The 12,342-nt window shown below is 35.4% G+C and overlaps 1 protein-coding gene across 2 annotated transcripts; it reads left to right on the plus strand.

The window, feature by feature from the left end:
* Positions 1-1,079: 1,079 nt before the first annotated feature.
* Positions 1,080-10,913, plus strand: LOC127658183 (chemerin-like receptor 1). Of its 2 annotated transcripts, none has more exons than XM_052147329.1 (10): positions 1,080-1,213; positions 1,323-1,451; positions 2,092-2,224; positions 3,564-3,714; positions 5,390-5,529; positions 7,055-7,193; positions 7,500-7,614; positions 7,968-8,048; positions 8,621-9,155; positions 9,505-10,913. In XM_052147329.1, the coding sequence occupies exons 3-10, from the start codon at positions 2,098-2,100 to the stop codon at positions 9,789-9,791; spliced, it is 1,575 nt and encodes a 524-aa protein (XP_052003289.1). In that variant the 5' UTR covers positions 1,080-1,213; positions 1,323-1,451; positions 2,092-2,097; the 3' UTR covers positions 9,792-10,913. The 2 variants fall into 2 exon arrangements, with proteins under 2 accessions (XP_052003289.1, XP_052003290.1); XM_052147330.1 differs by having other exon boundaries at positions 2,095-2,224.
* The last annotated feature ends 1,429 nt before the right edge of the window (positions 10,914-12,342 follow it).

Raw genomic sequence — 12,342 nt, forward strand, 5'->3', positions numbered from 1 at the left:
GGGGGTAGTTTTCCATGAATAATGCAACCTGACATAGGCAGGCCATTATTTTACCTGATGGACTTTATAAAATATGTCTATCAATGTTATTGATGTGGGAATAAGAGCAGTACATTGGACTCAACTATCTCCCTCCGTTTCAACATACCATTAATGTATTGCATTAGAAGGACACTTTGACAATGACAAGCATGGTGCACTGGGGGCAAACAAAAATAAATCATTTAATAGGTCACCTATGGAATAACTGAACTTTATTTTATTAATTTATGTTTATATATATATATATATATATATATATATATATATATATATATATATATATATATATATTGATTGAATTGATTTTTCTTTTCCAATTTTAAAGGTATAGTTCACAGAAAGACCGTAAACTTGCATTGTTCCACACCCGTGTGACTTTCTTATGTGGAACACAAAATTAGATGTTAGGCAGAATGTTACTCTTGGTCACCATTCACTTTCAATGCATCTTTTTCCATACAATGAAAGTGAATGGTGACCGAGAGTAAGATTCTGCCTAAAGCCTCCTTTTGTTTTTCACTTAAGAAATAAATTAATTTAGGTTGGGAACAGCATGGGGATGAGTAAATATAAATGCTTTCACTGAAGAGTGCATAACATTTTTGACCTTGTGTCATTTATGAAGGAAGTTGAATTCTTTTTTTTTTGAATAATGCCATTTGCAATGGTTATTTACAATGCAAGGGTCCCAACAATCATCTTGTAGAAAAATGAATGAATACTTGCATATGGCTCTGAATCTGATTATTGCTTTGAACATTCAAGGATTCCGGGATTTATGGGACAGCTTGTCCTTAAATGTATGTGTGTGTGTGTGTTTGCATGTACTTTTACTGTTTTAAGCTGTCCAATTCTATTGATAAAAATGGGGCTCAAGGATTAGAGACTTTCGTTGCTCAGTTCAGACGGCTATTACTTATGCACATTTACTCTTCAATATGTGATGCCCACACCACTGCCGTCCCCTCCTCTCTCTCTTAACCACATACACAGATGATGTCGTAGTGCTCTATTAATCTTGTGCTGAGTCTGCCAAGAGTCACTTCTCCCATTGTCGTGGACTGATGTTTCTCACTTAAACATCATTAATAGCTTATCTAACAAACTTTCATTGGTGGGATCCCCTACTTTCAAAGTTAAAATGCAAAGGATTGAGAGGAAGGGATAAGAGGTAGGTAGAGGTGCAAATACAGAAAGAGTGAAAATAATAGAGGGAGGATCAAAAGGTCCTCTGCCAGACTGACCACAACCAAATTGATTCACTCCTTTCATATAAACAGAGAGCAACAAGAACAAAAGAGGCTAAAGATTGAAAAGCAAGCATTTCACTTTGAGATTAACGGACAGTGGCAGACTGAGAAACACTGAGAGAGACAATCACAGGAGGGAAAGGACTGGCAAAGAGGAAGGTGAGTAAAACTTTCTCTTTCTGCTTTTATCAGCTGTGCTTCTACTTCTAACTTTTAATGCTTTTCCATAGTCTTGTCTAAAGCCTGTGCGTAGAGCTCACTACAGTGAAACAATCGCAATCACTCTGGAATGCAATAGATATTTGTCTTTTATCTTGGGTTATAAATAGAAGGTTTTTTTTTAATAATTGTTATGTTTTAAAATCATTTTTCTCAGTAGATTTTAATCAATATTTTATTGCATACTAGTGTTTAATGTTAGTTCATAATAGATCAATATATTAACCTATTTAAACTTAAACAACTGATATGAAAAAACTGTATTTTTGTAGAAATGTACATTGTCAAAGATGAATAAGTTCTGAAAGAGTATATGTAGTATTTAGCTCATGTTCACTATTGTGTTAACTAACATTAACATTTAAAACCTCATTGTAAAGTGCTATCATGGTAATTTAATACTTTTTGAATATGCAGCTGTATTTTTTCCATTCCTGTTTAATGTTTAAGTTCAGCATTAATTCATTAATTAAAAGATTAATTATTACAAATTAGTTAGGGATTTTAAAACCAATGAATTCTTCCTGGACTTTATGACAACAATTTTCTCTCTCTCTCTGTCTCTCTCTCTCTCTCTCAGTAGTTAATGTCTAAAGGATTGAATGGGTCATGGATGGGGTCTGTCTCTGTCCCGTCCTCCATCCCTCCTGCCTTCCACTCTCACCTTTCTTCATCTGCTGATCTCAGCATAGCAATCTTCCTCATCATCACAGGTCAGTCACAGTGTCACCATGACGGCCACACACTATTGCATTGCTTTAATGGTCTGTACATTGCTTTATCTACAGTGGGGTGCAAAAATCTGAGGTCATTGAAATTATGCTGATAATATAATTTGTATTAAAATATGTATTGCAATTATACAATGGACACAGACCTTTGAACACCACTGTATAGGCTATATTTATGAATCAATACATTATAGACTATGTCAGATGGAAAAATAATCTACAATGTAGTCAAGGCCAGATCAATATATTTAGTTTGGTTGTTTCAGTTCACCACTCAACACAGATGTTTGAATTGCTGGTAACACTTTACAACGAGGTTCCATTTGTTAACATGAACTTACAATGAACAATACTTTTACAGTATTTATTAATATTTGTTCATGTTAATTTCTGTACATACTAATAAATATTTAAAATCAAATGTTATATATGTTAACATTAGTTAATGCATTATGAACTAACTTGAACAAACAATGAACATTTTTTTTACTAACAAACATTAACTAAGATTAATATATTCTGTAAAAACATATTTACATTATTATATTGTTCATTGTTTGTTCATGACACATAATGTATTAAAGGAATATTCCAGGTTCAATACAAGTTAAGCTCAATCAACAGCATTTGTGGCATTATATTGATTACCACAAAAAATTATTTTGACTTGTCCTCATTTTCTAAAAAAAAAAGCACAAATCTGTGTTACAGTGAGACACGTAAAATGAAAGTGAACAGGGGCCGATATTTGAATGTTAAAGTACTCACTGTTTTAAAAGTATAGCCACAAGACAAACAATATGTGCCAACATGATTTTAGGGTGATCAAATCACTAACTAACCTTTTCTGTGTAACGTTATAGCCAATTTTACAACTTTGTTGACATGATGATTTAATATTGACAAACCCTAAAATTACTGTAAAATTGACAATTTAAACAACTTTACAGCTCAAATAATACATGAGTTTCGACAAAAGAATTAATGTAAGTGCATTTAGAAAATTATAAACTTCATATTTCTGCTTTTAAACCCTCCAAAAATTTACCCCCATTCACTTCCTTTGCAAGTGCCTCACTGTCACCTCGATTTTTGCTTTTTATTTTTTTATATTTTAAGAAAAGGAGGGATGATCAAAATTATTTTGTGGTAATCAACATTGTCAAAAATGCTGTTGATTGAGTTTAACTTGTATTGAACCTGGATTATAAACTAATGTTAATGGATGGAACCTTATTGTAAAGTGTTTTTAGATGTTTAAAACTAACCTGCACTCACATATCCTTAATATTGCTGTATATTCTGTGTGTGTATGTCTCAGGTGTGGTGTCTGTGGTTGGAAATGGCCTGGTGTTGTTGGTGTATGGTCAGAGGAGAAAGAAGCTCAGAGTGCATGAGCTCATGACCATCAATCTGGCTGTGTGTGATTTCGGCTACAGCTTGCTGGGGGCACCATGTCTCATCATCTCGAGGTATCACAATATCTAGATGAGGCATGAGGTTTTAATAAAACGTTTAAAGGGTAACACTAATTTGTTTACTTTCGTATGAGCATATTCTTCATTACAAGTACAGAAAAGCTCTGTTTATGTTTGCCAAAGCCTGTCAGGGTATTAGTCTCACTTTTAGAGTACGAGTATCAGACGAGGAAAGTGTGGTTAAGAAAGAAGCTTGGCAGTACATATGAAAGCCATTAATGATGCTATTACATAATTTCCTAGTCAGCCAATTTCAATTGACACAGCTTTGGCCCAAATGAACAGCTGGAATGTGGCCCAACTCAGAAAGTGAATGACGGCCCAAATCTGGTACATACCTTTTTTGCCATATCTGAGCCAAAACAATGTCATTACTCCGCCAGTAGATAACCAAATGTCAACCACAAGTTAACATTTCCCATAGCCAAGCCACACATGGCTCTCAGCTATTTGTTGTCATATGGGCCATATACCTCAAAATCAGTTGTGACTCAAGAGAAAATTCCCTCCAATTCTCAAGCTTTGGCATAAAATATATGGTGAAAGTTTGGCCCAAATGGGTTTAGCAATGCCAGATCTGGGCCAGATGTGTGATGGCTAGGTTCCACATTTGGCCCAAAGGTTCTTGTGATCTGGGTGTATACCATCTAAGCAAGGAATAATTTTGAACTGAATTGACTTGAGAGACAATTAAACATTTAACAGGAATTTTTTTCATTGTTTCATATTATAGCCTATATCACTTTGACTTGAACTGCATGGACTCCAAACTGGAGTTTTTTGGCTTTATAGTCCATGTGTATTAGCTTTAAGATCACCTAAATGCTAGCTCACTCGTTCACAAAACTTTGACAAAACAAAATTTTAGCAGACATAGGCCAACACATATTTACGACCTTCCAGGAAAATGAACACAAAATATCTAAGATTCATCTTGTACTGAGGGGCAAGTACAAATTTTGTAGAGTCAAATGCTCTCTAGGATGAGCATGTCCCTACCCTAATACATCCTGTCTCTGTCAGACTAGCAATATAGCAATATAGCAAGTAGCAAGTCGTGTTATGGCTGTGATGTAAACTAAAAGCCATTGGCTATTTAAAAACCACCTCAACAACAAAAAGCCTTTTGAAATGTCTCGCTCCAACTTTCTGTTTAAGGCACAGGAAAGAAAGTGGTGCATATTAAGCCATTTCTTTGTGTCTTTAATTTAGGCTATAATTTTATGTTATTAAATTACAAATACACTTGTTAGGAGAAAGAAAATAAAAATTCTCTAAAATCTTAGGTCGATACTTCTCATGTGCTTCCAGGTTGCAGCTCATAATTTATTAACTTTACAGTGCTGTATATTCATTGGACATTTTGGGTCAGTAAAACAGACATTATAGAGCTTACAGGACAAATGGATAAAGAGTCACTCTGTCTGGCTTTTTGGATTGTGTTTTTGGTTCACATGCTTACTATTAAAATGTAACCAGAGTTTAGAATGGATAAGAGAGAGTGGCATGAGCTGTTTAGATTATTATTATTTTTTTGGGGAATTTGAACATTTTAAATAGTTCTTCTGGATATTTTGTATAAATTTTTTGGGGGGGGATTTGCTGTTCTCTGGATTTTGTAACTGGTACTGTTACTGAAACTGCTTCTCTCTTTTTTCCTCACTTTTAGTCTGTCCCATGCATGGATTTTTGGTGAAACAGGATGTTTGTGGTATGGGTTTCAGGGCTTTGTTTTTGGCATTGGATCCCTCATAACCACCTGCCTTATCTCCCTCGACCGCTGCTTCAAGATCTGTAGCATTCAGTATGGTAATTGTCCCTAATGTTCTTATGTATACAGTGACATTTTATTTTTTTATATTGCGCATCAAATGAGATGCTGCGGTTTGTCCAGTCCAGTTTGAATGGCTGTGCACATCTCATTTTGTTTTTTTTAATTATTGATGGAAGAACAGGTTTAATTGTGTTTATGCACAATATTGGATAAACAATTACTCTCATCATTTATTCACCCTCATGCCATCCCAGATGTTTATGACTTTATTTTTTTCTGCTGAACTCAAATACATTTTTTTAGAAGAATATTTCAGCTCTGTGGGTGCATATAATGCAAGTGAATGGGTGCCAAAACTTTTAAGCTCCAAAATCCACATAAGGTCAACATAAAAGTAATCCATAAGACTCCAAATGATAGGTGTGGGTGAGAAACAGATCAATATATAATTCCCTTTTCTTTCACTTTCTCCATCTGTTTTTGCTGAATCACATTCTTCGTACATATCGCCCCCTACTCGGCAGGGAGAAGAATTTATGATGAACAATTACTTAAATATTGATCTATTTCTCACCCACACCTATCATATTTCTTCAGAAGACATGGATTTTACTACTGGAGTCATATGGATTACTTTTATGCTGCCTTTATGTGGCTTTTGGAGCTTCAAATTTTGGCACCCATTCACTTGCATTGTATGTACCTACAAAGCTGAGAAATTCTTCTAAAAATCTTCATTTGTGTTCTGCAAAATAAAGAAAGTCACACATCTGGGATGCCAGGAGGGTGAGAAAATTATGAGAGAATTTAAATTTTTGAGGGTGAACTACCATTTTAATTTGTAGAATGCGGTTGTCACTCCCGTATTTTATCAAACTGTATACACACAACAGGAGAAAAGGTGACCTGACAACCAAATTTTGCTGCAGTGTGTATGTGGCATCAAAATGTTACAGTTACTCTATCAGAGATGTGATTGGATCAATGGCTGGAAGCACTTGAAAAAATATTCTCAAATAATCTAAAATAAGTGCACACATCAAAGTAAAAATATTACTTCCCTTAGAACTTATTAATATTACTAAATAGCCTTTACTTGTTCTAATTCTTTTAGCTAATATGAGTTTAAGCAAACGTCTAAGTGGAACCTAAGTTATAATTATTTGCAACGAGTTTAATCTTTTTTAATATCTTGATCATCTTATAAATCAAGAACAGTATTCAATGGGATACTTTAATGAAATAATGTCCATTGCATGTTTTAAAGATTCAGCCTCTCAATTCAGTCATACAATTTATTTTTCATTTGTAACCAATTGCCAATTTTTACTTGTTGCTGATTTAAGAAATATAGCGTTACAATTGTTCCCTGTTACAGTTGACGTTTAAGCATATCCAATGCAAAATATAAATCTCTGATTCTGATATTGTGTTTTCTCCTCTGAGCTAACACAATCAGATTATGGCAGTAATACCAGTATATTTCAATTCTTTTAGCAACTATGGAGTCATCAATCAAGCTTGTTTATGTTTATTTATGTCTCTTTTCCTGTGACTCAGGTCAGTGGATTGAGAGAAGACATGCCTCTTTGTCTATTGCTCTGGTGTGGATCTATACAATGTTCTGGGCCTCACTCCCTGCATTTGGCTTTGGTAGTTATGGACCTGAACCGTTTGGGACCAGCTGTACCATAAACTGGTAACTGTACCATTAACTTAGTGAAAAGTAATCCTATATAAGGTTGTAAACCTATTCCCAAATTATTTGCTGTTGTATACTTGCAGTATATTTTTAGAATGCATGATCAAGGGGCCAGTACAATTGAGTTTTACTTCTGTGCAGCTGAAAGCATAATTTTACCAACAAACAAAATAAAAACCAATTAGAACATGTCCACAGCACAGAAACATGTGTTGATGTATTCAAACATTTCTCCCTGGTGGTTATGCATTCATATATTTTTCCCTGTGTTGATGCATTTATATATTGCCACCATGTCTACAGGTGGCGAATGAAGTCTTCTCTGAATGACAGAGTCTATATTTTTGCTATCCTGACACTCTGCTTTGGAATACCAACCTGCACCATCATCGCCTCATACTTTGCTATCCTCATCACGGTAAGAGAAAAGCAGAAATGGAGAAAAAGATGTTGGTATTATAAATTGTGATTACTACAAATGATTATAACAGGTAAACAACAACAACTGACATGACATTATTAGAACTGCACTATAAATCCCTTTCTAAAATTTGACTTTAGTTATACAGTATATAGGATCAGAAATAATTAAATAAAAAAATACATAATAAAGTTAAAAAAAATCTATATTTTTAATGATACTAAAATTATAAAACTATATTTAATCAAGCTTAAAAAATATTTAACACATACTTGTGTGCAGATGAACTGACACATTTGAGGCTATGAAATTCATTTTTAATTTTCATTCACGATGTTGTATCATCTCAGGTGTATCGGTCTGGTCGTCTATTGGCCTCAATTCCTTCATCTAATGTCACTCACAGCAGCAAAGATCTCCGGCTGACAAAGGTACCACTCTAATCGATCATCCATAACATTTTGGAAATGATCCAAATATACATTTTGTTAAGATTATTAAATACCTTTTTACTGAAATGACTACCAAATACGTGTTACATGGTGAGACTAAGTTAGCTGCTTTGTCTCATTAGATTTAACTGAGTGCTTTTAAGCTCAACAAAACATTAACTTAACTATTCCATAAAACGCTAATATTTTTGTCCCTCGACATGCACTGAACACGTCACAACCTGCCTTTCACCCAACCAAGAGCCAAATGATGTAAAAGCGGTGTAGTGGACAAAACAAAACAAAAATAAAAAGGCTACTGGTTCAACAAAGTGTCCCTCCAGGGTTGACAGATGAGCCAGAGAGTGCCATTACACTGCATAGTTATGATGTAAACAGCCATAAACCACTTGACATGATAGTTTAAGTAATTCTAAAACTGTATTTCTGAGTGCACTTTTAGCCTTCACATTTTTATTCAAATCTCTCTTTATATGGCTCAAATGTAACTTTAAGCCTCATTCTTGTGTACTAAAGTTTCAAATACGACAATTTTTTTCTGAAACTTTCAGATAGCAGCAGTGGTGTGTTCCTCATTTCTGATTGCCTGGACTCCCTATGCGATTGTTTCACTTTACTCCGCTCTAACTGCTCGAGAGGAGCACCCTGGAGAAGATGGAGGAACGGCCCTCTTGGCTGGAATGTCAGGAACTGTGATCGGGCACGGTGGAGGGTTCCCTGATGTCTATGGGTTTCCCTTCCTAATCAACTGGACCTCTCCAGAACACTTTCCAGATGCTTTTGGTTCCTGGAGGAATATTACATCAGATCATCATCATTCTCATTCAGTAGGGAATTCACCGAGTTCAGCTGTGGGTTCAGTGCATGGAGGAGTGGAAGAACATATGTCACATCCTGTGTCCAGCCTGAGGCCAGAGGTCACACTGATACCTGCCATTTTTGCTAAGTCACACTGCATGATAAACCCCTTCATCTATCAGATCATGAACCGCGACTTCAGAGAGGATGTCTATGATCTGCTGTTCTTTAGAGGGAAAGATGGAGAGAGGAGGAGAGGAAGGAGCAGAGAGGGGAGCGATTCTGATGGTGAGGAGTTCAGTAATCACAATAGCCGCTTTTCCACCAGAAAGATCAATGTTAGAGTGAGTGCGCTATGGAGGATGATTGCATGTTCCAGTTTTTAGGACTGCTGAGAAATCCGGGCCATGCTGAACCATGCTCAAGTGGAAATGCTACTGGTACCATTCCTCACTGTACTCAGAACTGTTCTGCTTGATGGTGGAAAAGTGGCTATTCTATTCATTCCCCCATAAAACCACTGATGCAATTAGATACAAGGTAGCAAACAATTGTTCATATCCTTATATTTATTTCATATGTATGTCTGCCTGTTTCTTGTTCTTTCCCTCCATTCTTATCCCCTTCTTTAACACAGGGCATCGTGGGAGCATCAGTCTGTCTTATATTCACAGCTGGAGAAGAAGAAGCACACCTACTAGTCAGCCATCTGGGGAGCGCGTGAAAAATGAGTCTTCACGAAAGAGTAGAGGGAAGAGAGGGTCCGGTCAGGGCAATGCATCAGCCGTGTGGGCATCATTGGATACTGCAACCTTAGATATACAGGCCAATTTAGAAAGAGAGAAAGAGAAGGAAGGGGAGAAAGAGACAAAGAAAGAATTTGGAGGATCCACTTCTAGCAGCTTGGTGACATGTGAGGAGTGATGCTGAGCCATGTCTACTATACCAAACAAATGCAGTTTTACAGATAAATGGCATGTACTTCATAAAGGGATAGTTCACTCAAAAATGAAAAATCTGTTATCATTAACTTTCAATACTCACATTATGTTTTTTATCTTCCTTGGAACAGAAAAGGAGATGTTAAGCAGAATGTTAGCTTCTGTCTCCATTCACTTTTATTGTTTGTAAAAAGATCTCTTTAATGCAATTAGTTAACTCAAAGTTATTTAACTCAAAGTATATGTTTGTAGTTAAAATACAATGTGAAGTCAAATGTTTTTTCCATAAGTGTTGTTCAGTATGCAATGTTACACACAATTTCATAAATAATTTTGCATCCACGTAATCTTTATGCTGTCATAGGTGCTCAACATTTAATACATTGTCTTATTTGTTTTGTCCTATGTATGTTTATTATTGAATCCCATGTATTAATTCATTAATGTCTTGTGTGTTATTATATTTTATAAAACAGTTTCTACATGTTTCAAGCTTTCTATTCAAGGGGTCATGACATGAGAAACCAAATTTGCCTTGATCTTTTGGTATATAAGAGGTCTTTGTATCATTAAAACGTCCTGCAAGTTTAATATTTTAAGACGTCCTCCCCATTCTAAACGAATCATTTATTTAATCAAGCTCAAAATACAGCTCGTTCTGGATTCATGGTTAGAAGTGACGTGACGGTTAGAAGTGACGTACCAGCGTTTGCATATGACCGCCTCCAGCACAAGATAACTACGCTTTAAGCGCAAGACAACTACGCTGATTTCGTATCGCCGTGCGCCTCACAAGTGTTCAGTCGATGGACAGCGAGCTCTGACAGAGACTACTTGTGCACAGGAAAATTACGATGCCACACAGATGTGCTGTTCCTGGCTGTGGTCAAACAAAACCTCTGAATAAGCTGCCGAAAGATCCAGACGTCAGGGAAAAATGGATGCAGTTTATTTTTTGCGGACGTCCCAGTCACGGCAGTGTTAACTTAAGCGTTTGTTCTGTACATTTTAAGGATGACTGTTTTGAGAACAAATCTCAATATGATGCTGGCTTTGCCAGAAAACTGTTGCTCAAAGATAAGTCCGTGCCGACTATTCTGGGAACAACGACGACGCAAACTGTAAGTAATCTATTTTAAACTTTAAACTACTTTTTAAAGCGCAATTTCATTCATTATGAATAATCACAGTGTTTTTACTTAGTTTACTTGCATATTGTTCTGGCTGGGGCGTCAATAATTGATACATAGGCACTGACGTTAGCCAATCATAACAGTGGGCGTTAACACTGAAGTCTTAAATGGAAAACGCCCCCAAAACAGACTGTTTGAATCAGAGGATGAGAAACAGGGTGGGAAAAGGTCATAAATCACTAGATTTTAAAAGTTTTTCTTAAAAAAAAATATATTAATACTATAATTGCACCTAAGGGAACATAATAATACAATAAAAAAAAACCATGTCATGACCCCTTTCAGTCTAAAGTATTTTAAAACACTATTTCTGAATAAATGTGAAATGTAAATAAAGTTTACTATAATTATTTATTAAAAAAAACACCTTTCATATTCTTAATTAGCACTTTCCAAAAAGACCTCAGAAGCCAATAGGATTCAGTAAAGTAGATTTATAACACATTAATAATTAATTAAGAACATTTGTACTGTGTAAGAGAATTACAGGGGGAAAAGAGGGGAAAAGACAAAGAATCAAGAAAACAAATAAAAATAAAATAAAATCTCAGCCAAAAATAAAAACAAGATAATAATATTTTAGAAACGTTTAGTCATTGCCATTATTAATGAGTTTTAGAGATTGTACAAGGTAAAATATTTCAAAAGGATATTGAATCTAGGCAAAGATTCAACAAATTTGTTCTCATGAATAATATATTTACACTGTAAAAAAATAAATAAAAAAATAAAACATGATTAACTGCATAGTTATTAGCCTATTTGGGGAAAAAAGAAAGAAAAAATATATATATTCCAATTAAAACTCACAGTTTATAAAGGAAGACAAAACGATAAATAAAGGTATGTCCAAATAAGGAGATGTACAAAGATATATTCAAATATGAAATATAAAGGGAGACAAATTATCCTAAGGGATTGCACGTGTTTACACTGAAGTAAAAGGTTTATTTGTTGTAGATCTGTGATGTCAGATTTGCCTTGTTATTATGATGCATGACGTAATAGTTGTGTTTACCGTTAAGTACCTCTCCTCAGACACAAACCCACAAGGAGGAAGAAGACAAAAGGCGCTAGTGTTTGCTTTTGACCAGTGATGGCTTGTATACAACAGGACAATTGTGCGATGTCATCTAACAAACACCACATTACAGCTGTGGAATATTGAAGTTAAGCAGTTTGAAGACCAGGCTACTGCTGATATTGCGCTAGTGCGCGTGCTGAAGCCCTGCAGAGAGACGCGCTCAAGTGGATTCAGGTTTCAGGTTGGGATGCCGCAATACCTGCGTTTGGACCTTTTTTAAACGTATTTCTGTTTAGAATAGTCATTTAAGTTTAATT

The sequence above is a fragment of the Xyrauchen texanus genome, chromosome 17, assembly GCF_025860055.1.
Source record: "Xyrauchen texanus isolate HMW12.3.18 chromosome 17, RBS_HiC_50CHRs, whole genome shotgun sequence".
Taxonomy (NCBI): Eukaryota; Metazoa; Chordata; class Actinopteri; order Cypriniformes; family Catostomidae; genus Xyrauchen; species Xyrauchen texanus.